Genomic DNA, 13,550 nt, shown 5'->3' with positions numbered 1-13,550 from the left:
GTCATCTATTTCAGTGACAAACACCTGTTGTCTCCAACAAAATCTTTTTTTTTTTTAATCTAGGATTCCCTTCTTTTTTTTAAGGTTTTTTTTTTTTAATTTATTTATTTGACAGAGATCACAAGTAAGAAGAGAGGCAGGCAGAGAGAGAAGAGGAAGCAGGCTCCCTGCTGAGCAGAGAGCCGGATGCAGGACTCAATCCTAGGACCCTGAGATCATGTCCTGAGCTGAAGGCAGAGGCTTTAACCCACTGAGCCACCCAGGCGCCCTCCAACAAAATCTTATCCAGAACTCAGACATGCAAAACAGATAAAAGGGTAACTTCCCCTTTTGAAGTGACAAGGAAGATCCCATGTTCAGTCCACGAGGTCTCTCACACCCCACAGTTCCCTCAAACTCCTCCAGCTCCCCAGAACAGTAAGGGGAGAACACAGCACCCCATGTTCTGTGAGAAAGCTCCCAGCTCTAGAACTTCGTAACAAGTCATGTCACCCAAGAGTTTTCCCAAACCTGCTCCGGCCACTGCTCCAGGCTGGACTGGGTCAGCGAAAGAGTTTATGGCAAAGAACTCTCTGGCCAGGATGGAGCAGAGGGTGCTGGGAGGAGAGGGGAGCAGAGGTCAAAGGTAAGATTTAATATGAGATAACTAAAGAGTCCAAATGCGAGCCATTAAGCAGTCCCATCTGTCATGCCATCAAGAGAGGGCTGAGCATGGTTCTCTGTTATAATAAACAAAAATTTCCATTTGATCACTAATCGCTGCCAACGTACCATGTGGCCTGGCAGACATCTTCTCTTTGCTTTTGTTGGCAACCTAGAAAGGGAAAATCAAAATCCACATGAAAACTAATTGTTGTGATGCCAGCCCAATGATCCACTTTAGTAACAGACCAATGGCCACATCTGAAATATCTCTGATGCCAGGACGCCACCAAAAGCGGAGACCACGAAGTACGTCCCCACGGCCCCATTTTGTCATCAGTCTGGATGGCTTTCTCTCCCGCGGAGACTCGGCAGGAGCCCTCCTTCCTCTCCAACAAGAAGCACCAGCATTCTATCCAAGAAATACACCATGAGCAGAGATGGACTTAAATGGAAGTTAACGGAGCCGAAGCTTTGGAGTCCCTTGCTTGTACGGGCCCCTTCAAAGCCCTGAGAGAAGGTCTAACAATGCATTCACACAATCATATATTTTTTTGAGTTTTCAAAGGCAAAACAATTTAACCATCTTCTGTTCAAACCACTATTTTTGGCCACTCTGCCTTTCCTTCTTTCACACTCTCTCTCATTTTGGATAGATAGTGTTAGAGAGGCTGTAGCTATTTATGGAATCTGGACAAGTGTAAGTTGAATTGGGGATCCATCTACTTTGAATTTAATAGGATATATTTATGAAATTTGCAGTCATTTCCATATTACAATGAGGACATCAACACATAAGTGACACTCATTTTAGACTAAATACAATTTTTTAAAAACAGTATTTACAATGAAATCACAGAGTGAGACAATTCTAAGTGTTCTGGATACCTTGCAGCTCATATTTGAAAGAAACTTGTTGGATGATTTTCCCCACAGTTGACAACAGTCTTAACATATTTAAATGGCATTAATAATAAGGAAAGGAGAAGCTGAAAGATATGTTTCTAAACTAGCCATAATAAAAGACAAATTTGATCAGCAACACTAGAGGAAAAACTGAATAAGTTTTCTATCTTTTCTATAGAAAAAAAAATTATAAAATTATTGGCAATCAAATATGTAGCCAAAAATGTAGAGGAAAAGATGTGGGCATCTTTTATTATTAATAAAAATATTGTGACTTTACTGGGGTTATTACTGAATAATGGTGAATAATTGCTGAATGTAAAACTTTTTAGCATTTCTCAATTTGTTGTAAAATATGAAATTTATTGTAATTGCTTTCCTCAATTTAAGTAGCCATTCCCTTTTCCCTTAATTTTATATTTGTAATTTTGTATTCCTGTTCCTCAAGGGATCTCCCTTCAAATCTGGCTTCTCCCTATCATGATCACTTCCCACCTCTCCTGATTAAAAACCCTTCTCCATTCTACCCATTCATATCTGACTGGACCCTTCACTGAGAAGCAGTGTCACATTGTGGTCAAGGGCTGTACTCTGGGAACAGACCACCTGGGTTCAAACCCCAATACTACCACTTGAGACCTTGGAAAAGTTGATCTCTCTGAGCCTCAGTTCCCTCATCCTTACAGTGGGTAAGAATGATAGTAGTATAATTGTGTGATACCGCAGAGCACTTTCATGAAGAATGAATGATATCATCCTACAGAAAACACTTAGAATGGGGCCTGGAATATAGTAAGTGGTATTTAAGATTCAGCTCCCGTTACTACTCTCTGAATAAAGGCCTACCGAGTATCTAACACATACAAAGCTCAAGTTTGTCCCTTCCAAGAAATCTTTCCTGATCCAGTTCTAAATGATGCATCCTTCTCTCTCTGGCTTCCGTAGGATTTATTATTTATATCTCCATAACACATATTCAGTGCTTCACATATATGCATATACTCACCTCCCTGCTATTTACTATCTAACCATTTTTATACGCACATATTATCTTCTCGGTTAAACTGTATGTTCCTTAAGAACGTGGGTTGTGTATCATGTCTCTTATATCTCCCTAAGTAGCTAGTTCTGTGTCTCACATGTATGTGTACATGTACATGATAACATGTATGGATATACCACCATGTGTACATATGTGTGTTTGTGTGTGTGCATAGAGAGACTGAAATCTCCTGGTTTTGTGCCAGAAGCTTGCTCTCTAGTAGCTGGGAAGAGCCATGGTCCAATTCTCCAACTTGCATTCCAAGATCTAAACCACTAGGGAAGGACCTAGAAACTCAGTGACTTAGCTATGTGAGTAACCTGTGGAGTTCATGTCCCTTTCTTCTTCACAATATTGTTTCTCTCCATGTTATCAAGAAACAAGCCCAAATCTTCCATTTTCCCTACCAATAAGAATTTATGGAGGATCTGAATTGAGCATTTTAGGCTCTGTCCAAGGTGAAGAAGGTATCACCGAGGATTCACGAAATACAATCTCCTTCAAAGCACTGATGTAAAATGACGTCTCATTTCAGTCTAGAGATCCAAGCCTTATTATATACCTGGAAGACTTAAAAGATTTTGACCCAGCAAGAATATTAAAATGGCAGTTTTTTGCATTTTGAAAGACATTCTTATTACATAGGTAAGGAAGGTGTGTCTTCGATAGACAAGACAACTTTCCTGAGGTCACACAGGGGATTCCTCTTAGAGCTAAGTCTAGAACTCAACTCTTCTCAATCCTATGACATTGTCCTTTCCACCAAATCAGCCCAGATGCAAGTGGAGATGGCAGAGAAGGTTGTAGGTTGTGGGGAAGTGATGTCCTCAGCCCATCTTGAGAGGTCCATGGCCACTAATACACCACAATAAAGCATTTCAAAGTGGATAATTCTGGATAACCCGTGGCCCATTAAACAGAATCCTATGAAGTCACATTTTATTAATCAGATATGTGGGAAGAGGACCACAGTGTGCTATTTACAAGGAATTCTGGAAACTCTGCCTTCTTAAGTGAAGGACTTGATTCACTTATTCCCAATTAACTTGCTGAAACACATCCACATCCAACTCCTCCTGGTCATTTCACTTCTAGGGTGGCCTCTGATATGAGCCCCTTCAACTTTAGACATCTGCAATCTTCAGCAGAATACTATGAAAAGAACCCTTTGGAAACCTGTAATCTGCCAAGCCTGAGAAGATGCTGAGCATCTTCAGAAGCATCAGAAGAAGCTCAGCATCCAATAACTGGTAGGTTGAGAAGAAAAGGACAGAATGTTCATAAGGTGGTCCTCAATAACCAAGAAAACAAAACAAACATCCCAGGCTCTGTCTACTCTCTAAGTTCTGTCTTATGGGAAAATAGGAATGAACAAAGGAAGGGGGAAGGAGAACAAAGCTGTGGGGTCAGGATACTTTCTGGGAGAAGTCTTTCTGAAGGAGCTTAACTGTCCCAGAAGCAAGGCACCACCTCAGTGCTGGGGAGAAGGGGAGTCATGGAGAAAACTCCTTAAATGATTATAATTTGGAAACTCCTCCAAAGAATTTCCAAAATCATTCTTTCCTAAGGAGACTTTTGCTAAGAAGGGACATAATACAATGGAAAGTACAAGAAACAGAATCTGAAGAAACAGGGTTCCTTCCTAAGTCCTCTGGCTGGATAGGTATGAAACCTCAAGAAAATTACATTCCACCACATGGGCCTCAGTTTTCTCTCTCATGTAAGAGATGGAGCTTTACCAGTTGATCTCAAATCTCCCTTCCAGATCTTGTAGTCCAAAAATAATACACTGTTCCCAAGAATGTCAAAGTAGTTTTATGTCTCTCTATCCATCTATCTATCTCAATGATCCTCCACACCTTATTTTAACTAAGTAACTGTTAAGGACATTAAAATGACTTATGGTATGAGGGAAATTATTCTAGAGAGCATTATAGGGTTCACTGCCCCACAAAACTTACAACCAGTACATTGCTACAAACTTCATCCCAGTTAAACCTTGCTTAAGCCTTGACTATCTGAGGGGCTCATTGCTCCTTCCAGCCCATCCATTGGGCTCATTATCAGGATTCTCAAAGAGATCTCATTTTGGGTGGGACAAGCTTCATTGAGCCAGACCATTCCTAGGTCCTGCCCACTAACTGCCATTAAATATCTCCCAGTCACATGACACCGCTTACCACCCCCACATTTTCAGGTGCCTCCACAGAAGTAGCACCCCCTGGTTATGAACAATGAAAATCTTCACCATCAAAGAATACGAAAAAAAAAAAATTATCAACCTCAAATCATTTAAGCCTTATCTCAAGAACTCATTAAAAAAAATCAAAAGGAGGGGTACCTGGGTGGTTCAGTGGGTTAAAGCCTCTGCCTTCAGCTCAGGTCATGATCCCAGGGTCCTGGGATCGAGCCCTGCAACAGGCTCTCTGCTCAGCAGGGAGCCTGCTTCCCCTCTCTCTCTCTCTGCCTGCCTCTCTGCCTACTTGTGATGTCAGTCTGTCAAATAAATGAATAAATAAATCTTTAAAAAAAAAAAGATTCTCTCTCCCTCTCTGCCCCCCCCACCACTTGCTTGCTCTCTCTCTCTAAAAAAAAAAAAAAAAAAAAAAAAAAAAAATCAAAAGGAAATAGTTTGAGGCTATTAACTCAAATGGATTTTGGATACCTGTCATTGCAACTTCTTCTGGCTAGACCACTGCCTTCCCCCTCCACTTGAGCACAGGTAACTAGGGCCCCTTAGCTGATAGTTATGCATTTCCATTTGCTTTCCCACTCATTCCTCCTCCCACTTCCCTTTTCTTACCTGGCATAATGTCCTGCAGGACTCTGTGGGCAAAAGAAACATGAAGCAGTACAGCAAAAGCATGTGAGTCATCGTCTTCCACACTGCTGTCTCTTGCTTCTAGAAAAATCAATGAAAAAGCAAAGTGTCTCCAATCCGAAGCTTTCGAAGCTTCTCCCTGAAGATTCAGTCAACCTGTAAGTCCAGGTTCTGTCCTTCTTGCCGTCATCTCAAATGTCTGTGCCCCAGAGGAGGCATCCCTGCAGCCTCCCATTGATCCAGAAGAGGCTGCAGGTGTGAGCAGCAGCTGGCACTGGGAAGGGCAGGCGATGGGATACCTCCTGTGGGAATCCCTCCAAAGGAAGCTTCCTGCTGGGTTGCAATGAATAATAGCCCATGTTCAGGGAACCAGAATGATGGTTCACTCCCTGGGTTAGGCAGGTCTGAGAAACGTGTGGGTGGCCGCAGTAGAAGGTGAGCTAGGGTTCCTGTGTGCAGACTCGGGCCAGAAATATCTTTGGAAGGAGAGTAAGCTCCAGGCTTCGCCTATGAGCCTCACTCCCACCTAACTCTGGAGCTGTATTTTCATAGGAGGCGGCAAAGTTCAAAACCGATTTTAGCCAAGTCCTGCCATTGTTATTTCAGCCCAAATTGATGTCAAAACTAAAATGGTTCCTTGGCACCCAGAACAGTGCTGGACACATGGTGGGCCCATGATACACTCATTAGAGAGAGAGGAAAGTGGGTGGGGGTAGGGTAGGTGGTCAGGAAAAGCTGATGATTCATATCAGATCCATGCTCTGTAGATGACTCAATATAAGTTGAATTTTTTTTAGAATTAAATTTTAATAATTTTAATATTTTTCATTTTGAGTGAAATCCTCTTTGAAAGGTATTTGATGTTTTTTTGCTTTTAGATGGAAGGTTTCAGAGGACTTGGTGTCCTCAACAAAGGCCAGGAACTTTTGCAATGGTCGATATTGGCTATTTGACCATTTTTAGCCAAAAAGGAATGGCCTTTCTCCCAATCACACATAATGCTACAGCAAACAATACCATTATTTTAAAGACTAGGCAAAATGTCTTTTTAACCATATTTCCTGCAGTGAAATACTTATCTTACTGAAATCCAATGACTAAAATATTTCACATTGCCAGTTTCAGCCTGTTGTTTTAACAGGGTTTTCTAAAGGTCGGAAGTTCTTTAAGCACAAGGATTACTTTGTTGCTCATCACTTCCAAATGTATTTAGTAGCAACCCAGGTGAACCGACAATTTCAAGTAGATTTCAGTCCCATTGACTTCTTTTTTCCAAATTTATGTCTTTCAAATGGATATAAATCCATTATGAAAATCATCAAAGTGACTTAACACAATCATCACCAATACAGTTATTGTTTCGGGTAAAATCATCAAAATCAGAAAAAAATTAAAGCGACTGATGAATTTGTGGACATAATTTTCATAAAATCTGAGCATGAGTCCATGTCTTTTGGAATTACATTAATTTTACATTAAAATTCTCATGATCCAGAATATTTTCTCTTTAACTAAAACTACTTTTAAAAAGAAGATTTAAGAAATAGCAGAAGACAACAATTTTTGAAGGGTTAGCACTGCTCCATTCAGACACTCAAACAGATTTTTTTAAAAGGGGCTGGGAAGAAGTTGAATGATTAGATCAGGTGGATGGATCAGTATGATCCATTTTTTTAAGGTGTTGTTTTGAAAAAAATCTTTATTGTCTTGTTTTAAATTTTAAACATAGTTTTGTTTTAATTTTATCGAAATGCATTTTGATTATCACTAAAATTGTTTTTATGTATGGCAAAGTGAGCACTCTGTGCTTTATATGGTAACGACCTTCACAGACTTTACAGTAGGGACTTTTATGATAGTTATGCTACTGTTAAAATCTTGGAGCCCAGATCTTCTAGCAACTTCTTTGCTATCTGGGACTAGCTTCTCACAGAAGGACTGAGGACCACAACTCTGGAACACTGTCTTTGTGCAAGTTTCAACAACAGTGGGACTCTGGGTGCATTTTGAACTCTTTCTGAATTCTTTTAACTGGAAGAAACATTTTCTAAAGTTGGATTTTTTGGTGTCTTGCTTATAAAACTGCTCTTTAAGTAAAGTGGACTTAATAAAATCAATTTTCTTCCAGACTTGTTGACATTAAGCCATAGTCATTAGCTCTTTTTTCTAGTCCCTTGAAAGCACAAAGTCTGGAAGAAGTCAAAAGTATGGTGGCAAGACAGCAGCAGGAATCCAATCTTTTGATTCCCCCAGCCCCAACCCACATACTACCCACCTCCGTCCCATTTTTCTTTTGAAAACCTCGGGTCTCTAATGGTTCAGACCGCCTTTGCCCGACTCACCCCACAACTTTCTGCAATGCAAGGGTAGCAGAAGTGTAACTCTTCTCTCTTAAACAAATGTTTGAAAATGTTGGTGTTGAGAATCCCAAGCCAAAAAAATGCATTACAGACATTCATTCATTCATTTCAGAAAAGGCTTATCTCTCAAGAACATACAACCTGAAAAAAGTTACCTCATGCAATTCACATCAAAAAAAAAAAAAAAAGAAACAATTACATCAGCGCTGACATTTCACAAAGTAAAATGTGCCAAATACAAAATGTTACAACTTTTTTCAGTGAAGAAGCCATGTCCCTTTCCTTTATAAAGAAGGAGGAGGAGAACAGTAGAGTGTACAGGATCCTTTTTCCAAACATCCAAACTAGAATGTTTTCCCATTCTCTGCTGTCTGCTTTCCAAATCTGAAAAAGGTGTTCATGTATGTGTTTATTCAACAAACAGAAAATGAGCTCCTCATTTCCAAGCGATGTCCTAACAGCTCAAAATTAAACAACCACAAGGATAACTTCTTTCCAGGCCTGCTCACCACCTCAGGGAAGCCACAGGCTAATGAGGCTTCTGAACCAGCTCCAAGGGTATGGGAACTTGGACAGGCTTTACTCCCCGGAGACCTGCAGGCTCTACACGTCAAAGCTAGTCAAAACAGCATGACAGCAAGAATTCCAAAGTTCCAGATTTCACCAAACGATTCTCGCCTTCGTTAACAATTTAATTTCGACATATCTTTTACTCTCTCTCTCGGTCAGATTCCTCCACCCCAAAGCCACGTGGCTGACTGGCAACAGGCACAGCTCGCTAAGGAAAGACAAAGCTGGCAGGAAGCAAGCACGTGAGCTCCATGCTGGGGCGTGTTCTGTGCCTGGCCCCATTAGAAACAGACATTTGCTTAATTTAAACACACACTCACACACGTAAGCCAGAGAGACCAGAGCAATTTTATAGGGTGATTTTGGAGAAAAACTCTACAACTGGAACCCTTAAATCTTGATTAGGGAAACACAAAAGTATTGGAACACAATTCATGGCAATCACAAACAAAAATAAACAAAACTCCAGACAGAACTTTATCAGCCACTCAGGAGTATTTCAATCCCCAGCTCTGTCAGCAGACAGTCTGCAGCTAGTACTCACATAACTGGGTTTTGTAGCAAATTACTGAGGCTCCTTGTGAGATCTGCAAAATAGTATCAGAGTTCCCAACTCTGGTTCCCATACTGTGGGAATACACTTTGGATGATCTCAGGGGTGGATGGTCCCTTTGAGTCTGTCATTTACCCATCCTGCTGTTTTGCTTCTAGTCAATCACCAACCCCATCCCTCCTGCCTAAATGCAGACATGGTGGAAGGGAGGAAGAGAATAAAACAAATAGTTACTGTCTGTTTACTCTGTGTCTGGCACTATCCGCATTAACTCTTTTAATGCCATCAAGTAGTTCTGTGAGACCGAAGTGACTTCCAGGATGTAAGGGGCTAAAACTTGACCCTGCCGAACCTCCAGGTATGCTAAGAGGCATATTTAGGATTTGAGCCCAGGTCTATGAATTTTTTTTTTTTTTGGTCTTGTTGCTTTTCTGATAGGAGAAAGAGCTGATTTTTGTATGGGGTTAATTCTTTCAGAAGAGTTTCACATGTAACTTTCATCTTGACATCATAAAATTTTATGAGCTAGACAGGTTCTTTTAAATACATCATTCTGTCCCATCCTCCTTCTTGGCCTGAAGATGTAAAAAGGCTGAATGAAAGGCTGATCACCATCTCTGGGGGGGTGGGGGCTGGGGGGAGAATAGGTAGATAGATAAGAGAGATCTAAGTTTAAATAACCTTAAAGAAATTTACAAACTGAGTAGAATTGCCTTCAGAATTCCTCTGTCCTTTCCCCTAGGTCATGTCCCCTGCTGCACCCAGATGCTCAGGTCTCACTTTTAGCTCCAGAATCCTCACTGTGAAGAACCTTTCCCACATCAAGGGCCTCCTTTCCTAGGTCTTGGTCCTTCAGAATTCATTTGACAAGACAGTACAGTTAACTAATAAGATAAGCTGCCTCATAAAATAAATAAATAAACAAATAACATTTTTGAAAAAGGGTGCCTGGGTGGCTCAGCGGGTTAAGCCTCTGCCTTCAGCTCAGGTCATGATCTCAGGGTCCTGGGATGGAGGCCCGCATCGGGCTCTCTGCTCAGCAGGGAGCCTGCTTCCTCCTCTCTCTCTCTCTCTCTCTCTCTCTCTGACTGCTTCTCTGCCTACTTGTGATCTCTCTCTGTCAAATAAAAATAAAAAATAAAAAAGATAAGCTGCCTCACAGCGACGTGAAAATGGATACAAACGGTTTTGTGATTTAGTCATCCCAGGTAAGTATCCATTTTAAAAGGGATTTTCTAGGAGTAACTTCTCCCACTGTAGGAAATAAAGTCACTGACCCAGGTCAGTGGGCCAGATTCTCGGAAACAAGGATGCTCTCCTTGTCCCAAGCCACACTCACAGAGCTACCTACCTACAAGGGTAGATGAGCCCTCAGTTTTCTCCAAAAGCCCAGTTTTTTAAACTTTAAATCACTTTCATTGGTTTCCCTGAACCTTGGCCGAGTTCTCGAAACCTCTTTTGGAACTGGCTGCTTTCCTCCAAATGCTTGCCAGTTTCAAGCCCTGCTAAGTGATGGGCGATTACTCACACCTGAAAGGTAAATAGTAAACAGGGATGGACGTGTGCAGAGGGCATCTGTGTCAGGCCTTCGGTGTAGGTGTGCCCCGAGAATCAGCTTCCTCATGAGTCACCACAAAACGTAGGAGAGAATTTATCTGACTGTCAGAAGCTGCCAGGACAAGTTAAAGAGATTATAAAAAGTGTACAAAATTTGGAAAGGAATGCTGAAAAACCTGGCAAATCCAAATTATTACAGCACTGCAACACTTCCGAGACTCTATCGTATAGAAATAACTTATATAGGAAAACAGCATGATATGCAAATTTGTTGACAGCACATTTGTATATACAGCAGCAGAAAAAGAGCATGGAAACAGTAGAAATGTCAAACAATAATAAAGGGAAGAGGAAATTATGATAAATCTATATAAAATTATGATAAATCTATAGAGACATTAAAAACATTCATGAAGAGGTTTGATAATATATTAGGATATAGAATTATATAAATATATATTTATATATGTAGTATACTAAATGTTATATATTCATACATATTTAGTATACTAAATGTTATATATTTATAAATATTTAGTATACTAATTATTATATATTTATATATATTTAGTGTAATAAATATTATAATTACAACATTATGTAATACTAATGGGAAAATTAGTCAATAAGATGCTCCCTTAATAATACGCACATCTACAGGAAAACACTGGTGGGATTTCTCAGTTAAGATACTTGATTGGAAATGAATCATAGGCTGTTTCTCCCAACACTAACAAAATATTGAAAAAAAGCAAAACTTCACTAATTGCAAGAAAATGAGAAAAGGGGCGGAATTTAAGGGAACAACTTCAAAAACTCTTAGAGAAGTGGAAAATTTTGAAAAGGAGTAGATCTTTCTTTTCTCTTCCCCTTTTAGCCAAACTAGAGTAGGGGGGAAAAAAACACTTCAGAAATCTCATTAGTACCCAGAAACATTGAGAGAGAGGCAAAATGTGAGAATCCTTTTATTTCTCCTGTTTTTTGGTTTTTGGCTTTTTTTTCCCCAAGATTTTATTTTATTTATTTGTCAGAGAGAAAGACAGCAAGAGAGGGAACACAAGCAGCAGGAGAGGGGAAGCAGAATCCCTACAGAGCAGGGAGCCAGACGAGGGACTCAATCCCAGGACCCTAGGACCATGACCCAAGCTGAAGGCAGATGCTTAATGACTGAGCTACCCAGGCACCCTATTTCTCCTGTTTTAATTAGAGACATTTTCAAATTGGATGGTTGCAAAAGATTGTATGTGGAGAAGAGTAATTGTGACTGACTGATGAGCTCTCTCTTCTCTCTCTCCCCTTCTCTCTCTCTCTCTCTCACACACACACACACACACACATGCACAATCAGTTCAAGCTGTGAATTTTTTTTATTACACATCAGTTTCAGAAAGAAATGATAAAATAACTGATTAAAATAAAAACCCCCCAAATCAAAATACTGAGAAATTCATGGGGGTACCTGGCTCAGTCCGTTGGGGTCTGACTCTTGATTTTACCTCAGGTCATGATCTCAGGGTCCTGAGATGGAGCCTTGTGTCGGTCTAGGGGCTGGGCACGGAGTCTGCTTGGGACTCTCTCCTTCTCCCTCTGCCCCTCCCTCTGCAACAACCCCTCCTCCCGCTTGCACACTCTCTCTCTTTCAGAAGAAAATTCTTGAAACTTAAGCAAAAGAGGAACGATAAAAAGTAAAGTATTAATATAATACCTGAGAAAATATAACAGAATGCTGAAAAGAAAAGACAAGAAAAAGAGAGCTGCAAATAGAAAGAAGTACTGGAAATGGAAGACAAAGATAACCCACAAGAACATATCCAAAGACCTGAAAATGAACATACTTAAAATGTAACTAAAGATTAGAAGAAAAAAAAATGTGTTGAGATACAAGAGCATTTCCTTGAAATTTAGAGGGAGAAAAGATCAAAATAAAAGTACAATGTAGCTGTCAAAAATTAAAAAGTGAAAGAAAACTAAAAGGAAATATGAGGGTGCAAAAACCTTATCCTTCTAGAAAGGAATAAATCCACACTGCCTAAAATTACAGGAATTTTTTTTAATTACTACCTCTAATCTCAATAAATTTCATAATTCTTCTTTTAAACATTAGAAACATCTTCTAGAAAATAATATCTCCAGATATTATTGTAAGGGGAGAAAGAAGTTCAAAAATCTCTTAGGTTTCACATGTTTCTTTTTTTGTGTATTTAATTTAAGTAAAACTAAATTTAGTAACTTTCACTTAAAAGTAGCAAATATAGTATAACCACCTCTTCGTACTTAAATTGCTTTCTGCCTTTCTTTATGCATCAACCTATCTGTCCTTATAAATCAACATATGTGCACAGAAAGTATCTGGAATGCTATTTAATCATTAACAATGGCTTTTTCTGGTATCAGAATTGGGCATTGTTTCTTAAACTTTTATCCTTTAAATTTTCTGCTCTCTTTGAATTGTTTTACCGTAAGCATATATTATGTCTACCAAAACAAAGGAGCGGTATAAAAAGGAGGGAGTCACTAGATTGGAATCAAATATAGCAGCATATTAATAGCACGTATTTCTGGAGACCGGCATGTGCATGATTTGTTACTTTCATCTTTACCAAGGTTTTTCTAATTTCTAAATCTTATTTTTTTAAAAGAAACATAAATAAAAACACTGGAAGGATACCAAAGTATTAGCAACTACAAAAAAAAAAAAAAAAGACAGACTAATTTTCCACATACTCCCCTTTCTCTATATACAGAGTATGTATAGAGATACATCTAGGATATATTTTCTACCGATAATTAGATTTATAATTGGAAAAAATTAACTTTTTAGCATTGTGGCAGAAAGAGTACAAAATAAGTTAAAAGTCAAAAGATCTATTTTCTTCCTCCAATTTTGTCATGATTCGTTTTATGAAATTTGACAAGATATTAATTTCTCTGAGTCTCATTTCTTTATTCCTTCATTCAGAAAACATTTATCTTGGGCCAGTATCATGGAAGTACAACTTATGTTCCAGAGACAGTTATGAAGACAAAGGAGACAAGGTCTTCAGGAATCTAAGGTATAATTAAAGAAGACAGAAAATATAAATGGTAGCATTTAATGTC

At 39.3% G+C, this 13,550-nt stretch overlaps 1 protein-coding gene across 7 annotated transcripts in view; it reads right to left on the bottom strand.

The window, feature by feature from the left end:
• ADGRF2 (adhesion G protein-coupled receptor F2) overlaps positions 1-13,550 on the bottom strand; it is a 57,479-nt gene that overhangs the window by 19,858 nt on the left and 24,071 nt on the right. For 2 of the 7 annotated variants that reach the window (XM_046006833.1, XM_046006832.1), the window contains exons 2-3: positions 5,394-5,492; positions 772-814 (exon numbers count right to left, since the gene is read on the bottom strand). The exons of 1 other annotated variant lie outside the window; for it this stretch is intronic. In XM_046006833.1, the coding sequence (XP_045862789.1) occupies positions 772-814; positions 5,394-5,465 (115 nt within the window). In that variant the 5' untranslated portion in view covers positions 5,466-5,492. Of the gene's footprint in view, positions 1-771; positions 815-5,393; positions 5,493-11,910; positions 11,942-13,550 lie in introns of those variants that run through there. 4 more of the 7 variants (XM_046006837.1, XM_046006835.1, XM_046006834.1 and 1 more) reach the window with 3 other exon arrangements.

This window comes from Meles meles, chromosome 5, assembly GCF_922984935.1.
Source record: "Meles meles chromosome 5, mMelMel3.1 paternal haplotype, whole genome shotgun sequence".
Taxonomy (NCBI): Eukaryota; Metazoa; Chordata; class Mammalia; order Carnivora; family Mustelidae; genus Meles; species Meles meles.
This window is presented reverse-complemented; position numbering and strand designations above follow the sequence as displayed.